This window comes from Boleophthalmus pectinirostris, unplaced genomic scaffold, assembly GCF_026225935.1.
Source record: "Boleophthalmus pectinirostris isolate CB_2022bp ecotype Guang Dong unplaced genomic scaffold, ASM2622593v1 HiC_scaffold_6, whole genome shotgun sequence".
Taxonomy (NCBI): domain Eukaryota; kingdom Metazoa; phylum Chordata; class Actinopteri; order Gobiiformes; family Gobiidae; genus Boleophthalmus; species Boleophthalmus pectinirostris.
In genome coordinates, this window is record NW_026571447.1 from 39709547 (window position 1) to 39721962 (window position 12416).

The window sequence follows — 12416 nt, forward strand, 5'->3', positions numbered from 1 at the left end:
GGCATACCTGTAATTTGAAAACAGATGGTTCGCTTCTTTTGAATATTTATAACAATCAAAAACAATTTCTTCTGCACCAACCCCGCGATTTGCCTGGAGGCCAGCAAGGTGTTAAAGCATTTATTTTAATGAAACTGGCAGGGAAAAAAAAAAAAAAAAGAGAGAGAAAGAAACACAACACATCTCTTTGTTTTTGTGTAGCGCGGGTGGATGGAGTGATGAGACGGAGAGGCGTACAGAGGGAGAGGGAGAGAACGAGGGCACGGCGGGGCGGAGGGAGCGAATACTCGTCAAAGAGATACATACACACCGCGGCCCTCGCAGCGTTTCCTCGCCGTGTATTTTAACAGATTGTATAAATAAAGGAGCCAGGAATAAAAAGTGCTTTATCTGTTTACACGGCCGATTCCCCAGATGCTGATAGTAGCTCGCGTCGTTTGAAGGTAAATACCCCGCCGCCACCTGCTCTTGATGCGCGTAGACTTTTACTCACCCTTCTAATTTAACGCTCGCAAATGAAACGGCAAACTCCCCGCCGTTTGATCCGACAGGGCGCCCCCGAGCTCGGAGAACCAACCAACGAAGAAACGAACGAAGGGACGGGGAGAAGGAAGGAAGACAAACGCACAAAGAGGCATTACGTTTATGTGTTTTGGTTTTGTGCGTTTGAGCTTTTTTTTGTCTAATAATCGGTTATTTTTAAAGGGTTTGTCGTTTTCTGAGCTGTTTCCTCGTCACGGTCAGAGCTGGAGTTGTGTTTTTTTGTTTTATTCTCACACAAACTCTGCAGATTTAGGCTGAGTTCTTCTCTCAAAATGAAAACCTTGTGCAAAAATATCAAAATATCGTATCGTTTAATGTCATAATACAGTATTTTTTGGTGTATTCTACGTGCTACAGAGCTGCAGTTTTGTTGTTTGTTTAGTGGAAGGAAACTCGTTTATGCGACACATTTCACATTTTCATTAAAAAAAATTGTGTGTTTCATATGAACTTTGCACAAAAAGTACATTTTTAGCATCACAGACATGATTTAGACTTTGTTTTACGGCTGAAGAAATCATGATCAGGATTATTTTGGTCAATATTGAAATCACGATTAGTCAGACGATTATTTTTTAGTTACACGATGCATTTCTCTTTCAAACAAAACACTTTGAAACTTTTGTTCTAATGTCGTTTCCTCGTCACAATCAGATCTGGAGTTGAGTTTTTTGTTTTATTCTCACTCAATCTCTGCAGATTTAGGCTGAGTTCTTCTCTCAAAATGAAAACCTTGTGCAAAAATATCGAAATATCGTATCGTTTAATGTGATGATACAGTATTTTTGGTGTATTTTACTAAATTATTTAGTTACAGAGCTGCAGTTTTGTTGCTTGTTCAGAGGAAAGAAACTTTTTTATGTGACACATTTGACATTTTCACTGTTTTGATGATTAAAATGTTACAAAAAGTGATTTAACAAAGACTATTAGTATCACAGACATGATAATAAAAATCATTATCACGATTATTTTGGTCAATATTGAAATCACAATTATCCAAACGGTTATTTTTTTAGTTACATGATGCATTTAGTCAGCTTATATTTCACGCAGAATTGTTGTGTTTGTAAAGGGTTTGTGTTACGTTGTTTTCTGAGTTTTGTTCTAATGTCACAATTGTCACAATCAGACCTGGAGTTCCTTTTTTGTTTCATTCTCACACAAACTCTCCAAATTTAAGCTGAGTTCTTCTCTCAAAATGAAAACACTGTCCCACTTTGTGCAAAAATATCGAAATATCAAATAGTTTAATGTGATGATTCAGTATTTTTGGTGTATTTACTAAATTATTTTCTTACATCGCTACAGTTTTGTTGCTTGTTTAGTGGAAGGAAACTTCTTTATGTGACACATTTGACATTTTCATTTAAGATTACTGTGTTTCATATGAACTTTGCACAAAAAGTGGTTTAACAAACACTTTTAGTATCACAGACATGATTTAGACTTTGTTTTACGGCTGCTCGATTATGGAAGAAATCATTCTCACGATTATTTTGGTCAATATTGAAATCACAATTAGTCAGATGATTATTTTTTTTTATTTCACGGTGCATTTATTCAGCATTTCTCTTTCAAACAAAACACTTTGAAAGTTTTGCGTAAATTATCAGTCAAACTAAACAAAAATAAATATAAGCTACAATGCGAGTTATAAAACATAAAATGAATCAAATAAACTTTGAACTTGAAATAAGGCACAGAAAACCACAAATGTATCAAAATAAATATACTTTATTTATGTAAAAAAAAGTCCCAAAATAAACGTTGTTAAGCTTTAAATCATTTCAACTGGATGATGTGAGTTTGGAGATCGTTTGACTCACAAATCAAAATCACGATCTGAGCTGTGATGTCATTTCCTCGTCACAGTCAGAGCTGGAGTTTTGTCTTTAGTTTCATTCTCACACAAACTCTGCAGTTCTTCTCTCAAACATGTTGTTCCATCTTGTGCAAAAATATCAAAATATCAATATATCGTATCGTTTATTGTGATGATACGGTATTTTTTGGTGTATTTTACTACATTATTTTGTTACAGAGCTACAGTTTTGTTGCTTGGTTAGACGAAGGAAACTCATTTATGCGACACATTTGACGTTTTCAGTTTTGAGGATTAAAAAGTTTGTGTTTCATATGAACTTTGCACAAGAAGAAGTGGTTTAACAAAGACTTTTACCTTTATTTTACGACTGCTCGAAAAAAATCATTATCGTGATTATTTTGGCCAGTATTGAAATCACGATTAGTGGAAGTCAGTCAGTCCTGGTCTCAGTCCCAGTCTGGTCCTGGTTTCTTGATCAACGGGTCCGAACCAGGACTGAGACTAGGACTGAGACTGGTTTAGACCTGGTTTAGACCTGGTTTAGACCTGGTTTAGACCTGGTTTAGAGCCGGTTTAGAGCCGGTTTAGACCTGGTTTAGACCTGGTTTAGACCTGGTTTAGAGCCGGTTTAGAGCCGGTTTAGACCTGTTTTAGAGCCGGTTTAGACCTGTTTTAGAGCCGGTTTAGACCTGGTTTAGAGCCGGTTTAGACCTGGTTTAGACCTGGTTTAGAGCCGGTTTAGACCTGTTTTAGAACCAGTTTAGACCTGTTTTAGAGCTGGTTTAGACCTGTTTTAGAACCGGTTTAGACCTGTTTTAGAACCGGTTTAGACCTGGTTTAGAGCTGGTTTAGACCTGTTTTAGAGCCGGTTTAGACCTGTTTTAGAACCGGTTTAAACCTGTTTTAGAGCCGGTTTAGACCTGTTTTAGAGCCGGTTTAGACCTGGTTTAGAACCGGTTTAAACCTGTTTTAGAGCCGGTTTAGACCTGTTTAGAGCCGGTTAAGACCTGGTTTAGAGCCAGTTTAGACCTGGTTTAGAGCCAGTTTAGACCTGGTTTAGTCCTGGTTTCGTCCGGCATCGCAGTTTGAGTCACGTAAACAGGAAACGGTCGCTATCTGTCGTTGTTTTTTCGCTTTCTTATTTTTGGTTTTATTTTTGGAAAAACGAATGACACACGGATTTGAAATGATAATATCGTGACGGTGTGAAGCAGCAGACAAGCAGCTGGACGCTTTTTTATTTAATTTTGGATAATTACTGTTTCAACTTTGTGTAAAAGTGTTTGTGGAGTGAGAGGCCTGTGTGTTTTAACTGGAGGTTTTCACGAAGAAATCTGTGTTTTTTAAAATATTTTTAACCAAGAAATAGTGATGTCATAAAGCTGAATTTTGCATCATTTGCACCACAAGTAACACTCTGATTTAGGATTTGCTTGTAATTTACCATAAAAACATTCTGTCCACTATATACAGATGTTCTAAGAGTTAAAAGTTTGGACTCACCCTCATTTAGTCTTTTTTTCCTGTGTTTATTACTTTCTACATTTGATATACTCACAGAAAACATCAAATATATGAACGAATGGTCCGTGTGACGTTGTTTTTATGATTTAATGTTATAATAAGTTTGTTTCCTGATCACAAACAGACCTGGAGTTGTGTTTTGTTTCATTCACACATCACAAACGGAAAAAACACTCCACGTTCCACCTTGTGATGTCATGAAGTGGTAATACAGGAAGTGCTCCATTGTGTTTTTAAACTGCACACACTTTCACTAGAATCGTTTGGATACTTTACGCCTCAAAATTGTCGATATCTACTGAACTAAAGGTAAAAAATAGCTGTTTACTTCAAAACTACACAGCAAAAAGTGTTAAAATCGACTCTCGCAGAATCAATTTAAACATTTTCTCTGTGTTTATATGAGTCCAATCTGTTCTATTTTTAGTTAATTTAACATTTTTGAAAATGTTAATTCAGTAACACTGGACCAAAGTTCCTGTTTAACCCCAAATCCAGAGTTATATTCACGAGTAAATGGAAAACACTTTGTAGAGTTATCCTGATTTAACTAAACAACAAACAGAGGGGTTTTATTTTTACACTTTATTTGAGTTAATTTAAGACGAAATTATGAACAAAACTGGTTCAAACTGGTTTTCTCTCACGGGAGTTTGAAGTGGTGGGGGGGAGACAAATTAACACTAAAGGAAGTTAAATTAACACTAGAGGAAGTTGAATTACCACTAGGAAAAGTAAAATTAACACTAAGGGAGGTTGAATTAACACTAAAATAAGTTGAATTAACACTAAAATAAGTTGAATTAACACCAAAAAGTTGAATTAACACCGAAGGAAGTTGAATTAACACTAGGGGAAGTTGAATTAACACGAAGAGAAGTTGAATTAACACTAAAATAAGTTGAATTAACACCAAAAAGTTAAATTAACACCGAAGGAAGTTGAATTAACACGAAGATAAGTTGAATTAACTAAAATAAGTTGAATTAACACCAAAAAGTTGAATTAACACCGAAGGAAGTTGAATTAACACTAGGGGAAGTTGAATTAACCCTAAAATAAGTTGAATTAACACCAAAAAGTTGAATTAACACTAATGGAAGTTGAATTAACACTAAAAAGTTGAATTAACACTAAAATAAGTTGAATTAAAATCAAAAAGTTGAATTAACACTAGTGGAAGTTGAATTAACACTAAAGGAAGTTGAATTAACTTCAACCAAATCAAGTCTAGCAAATAACCCCAACTTAAACCCCCATTTAACTTTCAAATAGTTAAAATAACACTTTTTGTGTTAAAAACAACTCTGAAATATTTTTACTCAGAAATTTTAACCCTCCAATTTTTGTAAACGTGGACAGACTCATAATAAACTTTTACTTAAACATGTAAAAATGAAACAAAACACGACTCCAGGTTTGTTTTTTGAGGAGATAACAACATTTTAACACGACTTAAATCGCACAAGAATCCATTTTGTAAAACTTTTAACAAAACCGTACATTTAGTTACTGTAATTTTTGTGTATTTTACTCCAGATTTCCCCCTCGTGACAGGCCCACACTCCCTTGTCTCTGAAACTACAGTGTGTGATGTTTCTGTGTGAACGCGGCGACGCACAATCCCCAACTAAAATGTCGGCTGTGTGTGTTTGTTTCTTTCAGAGCATGATTTCCTCCATCGTGAACAGCACTTACTATGCAAATGTGTCGGCCGCCAAGTGTCAGGAGTTTGGACGCTGGTATAAACATTTCAAGAAGACAAAGGATATGATGGGTAAGCACCAGCGCACAAAACAACACACAAAAGTACACGAAACAACGCACAAAAGTACACGAAACGACACACAAAAGTACACGAAACGACACACAAAAGTACACGAAACAACACACAAAAGTACACGAAACGTACACGAAACACGACAAAACACACAAAACACACAAAAGTACACGAAACGACACACAAAAAGTACACGAAACGACACACAAAAGTACACGAAACAACACACACAAAGTACACGAAACAACACACAAAAAAGTACACGAAACGACACACAAAAGTACACGAAACACACGCACAAAAAACGTACACGAAACGACACACAAAAAGTACACGAAACGACACACAAAAGTACACGAAACGACACACAAAAGTACACGAAACGACACACAAAAGTACACGAAACGACACACAAAAGTACACGAAACAACACACACAAAAAACGTACACGAAAACGACACACAAAAGTACACGAAACGACGCACAAAAAGTTACACGAAACGACACACAAAAGTACACGAAACGACACACAAAAGTACACGAAACGACACACAAAAGTACACGAAACGACGCACAAAAGTACACGAAACGACGCACAAAAGTACACGAAACGACACACAAAAGTACACGAAACGACACACAAAAGTACACGAAACGACGCACAAAAGTACACGAAACGACACAAAAGTACACGAAACGACACACAAAAGTACACGAAACAACACACAAAAGTACACGAAACAACACACAAAAGTACACGAAACGACACACAAAAGTACAGGAAACGACACACAAAAGTACACGAAACGACACACAAAAGTACAGGAAACGACACACAAAAGTACACGAAACGACACACGAAATTACACGAAACGACACACGAAAGTACAGGAAACGACACACGAAAAGTACACGAAACGACACACAAAAGTACACGAAACGACACACAAAAGTACACGAAACGACACACAAAAGTACACCACAAAAGTACACGAAACAACACACAAAAGTACACGAAAACAACACACAAAAGTACACGAAACAACACACAAAAGTACACGAAACAACACACAAAAGTACACGAAACAACACACAAAAGTACACGAAACAACACACAAAAGTACACGAAACGACACACAAAAGTACACGAAACAACACACAAAAGTACACGAAACAACACACAAAAGTACACGAAACAACACACAAAAGTACAGCTCGGGACGGAATAATACACAATAATTTCGTGTATCATGATAAAAAATGTACACAAAAATCATGCGATGGGACAATTTGTGCGTTTAAAATTATTTCACAACATTTATTGGCCAATTTTATTTAACGGTGACGTAACAAGCGAAGACCTGGTTCAGATCTGGTTTAGTCCTGGTTCAGACTTGGTTGAGTTCTGGTTTAGTCCTGATAAAGTCCTAGTTTTGACCTGATTTAGTCCTGGTTTGGTTCACTGGTTCCTCTAGTTAGTCTAGATTAGTCCTTGTTCAGTCTGGTTTAGTCCTAGTTTAGTCAGTCTGGTTCAGTCCTGGTTTAGTCCTAGTTTAGTCCTGGTTCAGATCTAGTTTAGTCCTGGTTCAGACTTGGTTCAGTCCTGGTTCAGATCTAGATTTGTCCTTGTTCAGTCCTGGTTTAGTCCTAGTTTAGGCCTGATTAAGTCCTACTTTTGACCTGATTTAGTCCTGGTTCAGACTTGGTTCAGTCCTGATTCAGATCTAGTTTAGTCCTGGTTTAGTCATGGTACAGATCTAGTTAAGATCTAGTTCAGACTTTGTTCAGTCCTGGTTCAGACCTGGTTTAGTCCTAGTTTAGTCCTGGTTTAGTCATGGTACAGATCTAGTTAAGATCTAGTTCAGACTTGGTTCAGTCGTGGTTCAGACCTGGTTTAGTCCTAGTTTAGTCCTGGTTTAGTCATGGTACAGATCTAGTTAAGATCTAGTTCAGACTTGGTTCAGTCCTGATTCAGATCTAGTTTAGTCCTGGTTCAGACTTGGTTGAGTTCTGGTTTACTCCTGATAAAGCCCTTGTTTTGACCTGATTTAGTCCTGGTTTGGTTCTGTCCTGGTTCAGATCTAGATTAGTCTTTGTTCAGTCCTGGTTTAGTCCTAATTAAGTCCTACTTTTTGACCTGATTTAGTCCTGGTTCAGACCTAGTTCAGATCTAGTTTAGTCCTGTTTCAAACCTGGTTTAGTCCTGGTTCAGAGTTCTTGATTCAGTCCTGGTTCAGTCCTTGGTTTAGTCCTAGTTTAGTCCTGGTTTAGTCCTGAGTTTAGTCTGGTTTAGAGTTCTGTTTAGTCCTGGTTTTAGTCCTAGTTTTAGTCCTGGTTTAGTCCTGGTTTAGTCCTGGTTTCAGTCTAGTTTAGTCCTGTTTCAGACCTGGTTTAGTTCTGTTTAGTCCTGGTTTAGTCCTGGTTCAGTCTGGTTTTGGTTCGGACCTAGTTCAGACCTGGTTTTAGTCCTAGTTTTGTCCTGGTTTTGTCCTGGTTTAGTTCTGGTTTAATCCTGGTTTAGGATTGATCCACAGGAAAAACCAAAAACAAATCATCCCGAGTTTGCGGCGAACATTTTGTATGTGGAGCGACGACAAAACAAAACCCCGATCCGTCGCTCAACCTCGGTTACGAATTTAAAAAGTCAACGTCAAAGTGAAAGTCTCCAACTGTTCACCAAGAAACACCTTCCACTGCAAAGACCAAGACGTGATGTTTCTGTAAAACCACAAGAACAAAAAATAAATAAATATTTAACAGTGACGTAACAATAACGGAAATATTAAAATTTTGTGTGTCCAAAAGTCACAATAATATCGTGGGAAACTGTTATAGATGGATTTAGAAGACTCTTTTATGGAAGATACAGGGTTCCCAGGGTCATGGAAATCCTGGAAAAGTCATGGAAATTGAAAATGTTAATGTAAAACGCTGTCGTCAGACTCAGCATCAGTTCCAGTTAGAATTATTCCGGTCTTTCTGATTTCCATTTGGTCTTACTTTATTATTTCATTAATGTTTTCAGTCTCAGTTTAGTCCTGGTTTAGTCCTGGTTTTGACCTGATTTTGTTCTGGTTTAGTCCTGGTTTAGTCCTGGTTAAGTCCTAGTTTTGACCTGATTTAGTTCTGGTTTAGTCCTGGTGGAGTCCTGGTTTAGTCCTGGTTAAGTACTAGTTTTGACCTGATTTAGTCCTGGTTTAGTCCTGGTTCAGTCCTTGTTTAGTCCTAGTTTGGTCCTGGTAAGTCCTAGTTTTGATCTTATTTAGTTCCGGTTTAATTCTGGTTCAGACCTCATATAGTCCTTGTTTAGACCTGGTTTAGTCCTAGTTTAGTCATGTTTCAGGCCTGTTTTAGTCCTGGATTGGTTCTGTCCTGGTTCAGATCTAGTTATGTTAGTTTTGACCTGATTTAGTTTCTGGTTTAGTCCTGGTTTAGTTCTGGTTCAGAACCTGGTTTAGTCTGGTTAAGTCTGTTTTTGACCTGATTTAGTCCTGTTTTAGTCCTGATTCAGACCTAGTTTAGTCCTTGTTTAGACCTGGTTTAGTCCTAGTTTTGACCTGATTTAGTCCTAGTTTAGTCTGTTCAGACCTGTTTTAGTCCTGGTTTAGGTTTCCTGGTTCAGATCTAGTTAGTCCTGGTTTTTAGTCCTGTTTAGTTCATTTAGTCCTGGTTTAGTTCCAGACCTTTTATCCTTTAGTCCTGTTTTAGTAGTCCATTTTAGTCCTTAGACCTGGTTTAGTCCTGAAGACCTGTTTTTAGTCCTTTAGTCCCTAGTTAGTTTAAGTCCTGATTTAGACCTGATTTAGTTTCTGGTTTTCTAGTTTAGTCTGTTTAGTCCTAGTCCTTTTAGACCTGGTTTAGTCCTAGTTTTGACCTGTTCTTTTTAGTCCTGGTTCAGATCTGTTAGTCCTGAGTCCTGGTTTAGTTCCTGGTTTAGTCCTGAGTCCTTTTTTCCTTTAGACCTTTTTTAGTCCTTGTTTAGTCTGAAGTCCTTGACCTTTTAGTCCTAGTTTAGTCTGTTTCAGATGTTTTAGTCCTGAGTTTGTGTTCCTTAGTCTGGTTCATCCTGTTTTGACCTGATTTAGTTCTGGTTTAGTTCTTGTTCAGACCTGATTTAGTTCTAGTTTTGACCTTATTTAGACCTGGTTTAGTCCTTAGTCCTGATTCAGAGCTAGTTTAGTCCTTGTTTAGTCCTAGTTAAGTCCTAGATTTGACGTGATTTAGTTCTGGTTTAGTCCTGGTTCAGACCTGGTTTAGTCCTAGTTTTGACCTCATTTAGTTCTGGTTTAGTCCTGGTGTAGTCCTCATTTAGACCTGGTTTAATCCTGATTCAGACCTCGTTTAGTCCTTGTTTAGTCCTGAGTTAGTCCTAGTTTTGATATGATTTAGTCATGACTTAGTCCTAGTTTAGTCCTGGTGTAGTCCTGGTTTAATCCTGGTTCAGACTTCATTTAGTCCTGGTTTAGTTCTAGTTACCTCTGGTCTAGTCCCGGTTTAGTCCTAGTTTTGACCTCATTTAGTTCTGGTTTAGTCCTGGTGTAGTCCTCGTTTAGTCCTTGTTTAGTCCCGAGTTAGTCCTAGTTTTGACATGATTTAGTCCTGGTGTAGTCCTGGTTTAGTCCTGGTTTAATCCTGGTTCAGACCTCATTTAGTCCTGGTTTAGTCCTGATTCAGACCAGACCAGACTTTCAACTAAAAAAAAAAAACTTAGAGTGACAGTTTTTTTTTTTTTTTTTTTTATGCTCAAACTGTGTCAAAATAAAACTCAGATTAAAGTCTAAACAAACCCCCAGACAGAGCAGAGCCTCCAGTTAGCGCCACGACGACACCGTCTGTAAAACCTCGATAAAAATCCGACTTCGTGAAGCTGAGTTTGTGGTCGGTTCCGTCGAGCCGAGGGGAGGGAGGATGTTTGTGATCAATTTGTATTTAGACCTGGTTTAGTCCTGGTTCAGACCTCATTTAGTCCTAGTTTTGACCTGATTTAGTCCTGTTTTAGTCCTTAGTCCTGATTCAGAGCTAGTTTAGTCCTTGTTTTGTCCTAGTTAAGTCCTAGATTTGACGTGATTTAGTCCTGGTGTAGTCCTCGTTTAGACCTGGTTTAATCCTGATTCAGACCTCGTTCAGTCCTTGTTTAGTCCTGAGTTAGTCCTAGTTTTGACATGATTTAGTCATGGTTTAGTCCTAGTTTAGTCCTGGTGTAGTCCTGGTTTAATCCTGGTTCAGACCTCATTTAGTCCTGGTTCAGACCTGATTTAGTCCTGGTTTAGTTCTAGTTACCTCTGGTCTAGTCCCGGTTTAGTCCTAGTTTTGACCTCATTTAGTTCTGGTTTAGTCCTGGTGTAGTCCTCGTTTAGTCCTTGTTTAGTCCCGAGTTAGTCCTAGTTTTGACTTGATTTAGTCTTGGTGTAGTCCTGGTTTAGTCCTGGTTTAATCCTGGTTCAGACCTCATTTAGTCCTGGTTTAGTCCTGATTCAGACCAGACCAGACTTTCAACAACAACAAAAAACTTAGAGTGACAGTTTTTTGTTTTGTTTTTTTTTAATGCTCAAACTGTGTCAAAATAAAACTCAGATCAAAGTCTAAACAAACCCCCAGACAGAGCAGAGCCTCCAGTTAGCGTCACAACGACACCGTCTGTAAAACCTCGATAAAAATCGGACTTCGTGAAGCTGAGTTTGTGGTCGGTTCCGTCGAGCCGAGGGGAGGGAGGATGTTTGTGATCAATTTTTATCTGGTGCATTTGACCAAAACTGACCACAGGCAGATCTTTGTCACGTCGGTTTGTTTTATCTCGTTCACATCAGAGACGCTGCTGCACGAACACACACACACTTCACACACACACACACACTTCACACACACACACACACTTCACACACACACACACACACACACACACACACACACACACACACACACTAAAAAAAGGTTCCATAATGTCTCACGTTTTGTTTTGACTCTTGTGAGATTTAAGTCGTGTTAGAAAAGTGTTTCCTCCTCAAAAACCGACCTGGAGTTTTGTTTTTGTTTTGTTTTTGTTTTGTTTCATTCACATGTTTGAGTCATTTAAAAAAAAATTTTTTTTACAAATTATTAGTCTCGTTCTGACCTAGATTAGTCCTGGTTTAGTTCTGGTTAAGTCCCACTTTTGACCTGATTTAGTTGTGGTTCAGACCTGGTTTAGTCCTAGTTTGGACCTGATTTAGACCTGGTTTAGTCGTGTTTCAGGCCTGTTTTAGTCCTGGTTTGGTTCAGTTCTGGTTCAGATCTAGATTAGTCCTGATGAAGTCCTAGTTTTTCTGATTTAGTCCTGGTTCAGACCTGGTTCAGATCTAGTTTAGTCCTGGTTTAGACCTGGTTTAGTCAGACCTGTTTTAGTCCTGGTTCAGACCTCCTGATGAAGTCCTAGTTTTGACCCCGATTTAGTCCTGGTTTAGATTTGGTTCAGATCTAGTTTAGTCCCGGTTCAGACCTGGTTTAGTCCTAGTTTGGACCAGTTTTAGACCTGTTTTAGTCCTGGTTCAGACTTGGTTCAGTCCTGGTTCAGATCTAGATTAGTCCTGATTCAGTCCTAGTTTTGACCTGATTTAATCCTGGTTTAGACCTTGTTTAGACCTGGTTCAGGCTTGGTTTAGTCCTAGTTTCTTCCTGGTTAAGACCTAGTTTTTGACCTGATTTAGTCCTGGTTTAGTCCTGGTTCAGATCTAGTTTAGTCCTAGATTTTTAGTCCTGGTTCAG

General features: G+C 38.1%; 1 protein-coding gene across 6 annotated transcripts in view; it reads left to right on the forward strand.

The window, feature by feature from the left end:
- The window catches only part of LOC110166306 (DNA-binding protein SATB1), a 262741-nt gene that overhangs the window by 143985 nt on the left and 106340 nt on the right, over positions 1-12416 (forward strand). For all 6 annotated transcript variants that reach the window (XR_008633447.1, XR_008633449.1, XR_008633451.1 and 3 more), the window contains exon 6: positions 5561-5672. Coding sequence is in view for 1 of the 6 variants with exons in the window: in XM_055163679.1 (XP_055019654.1) it covers positions 5561-5672 (112 nt within the window). In the remaining 5 variants the exon portion in view is untranslated. The remainder of the gene's footprint in view (positions 1-5560; positions 5673-12416) is intronic.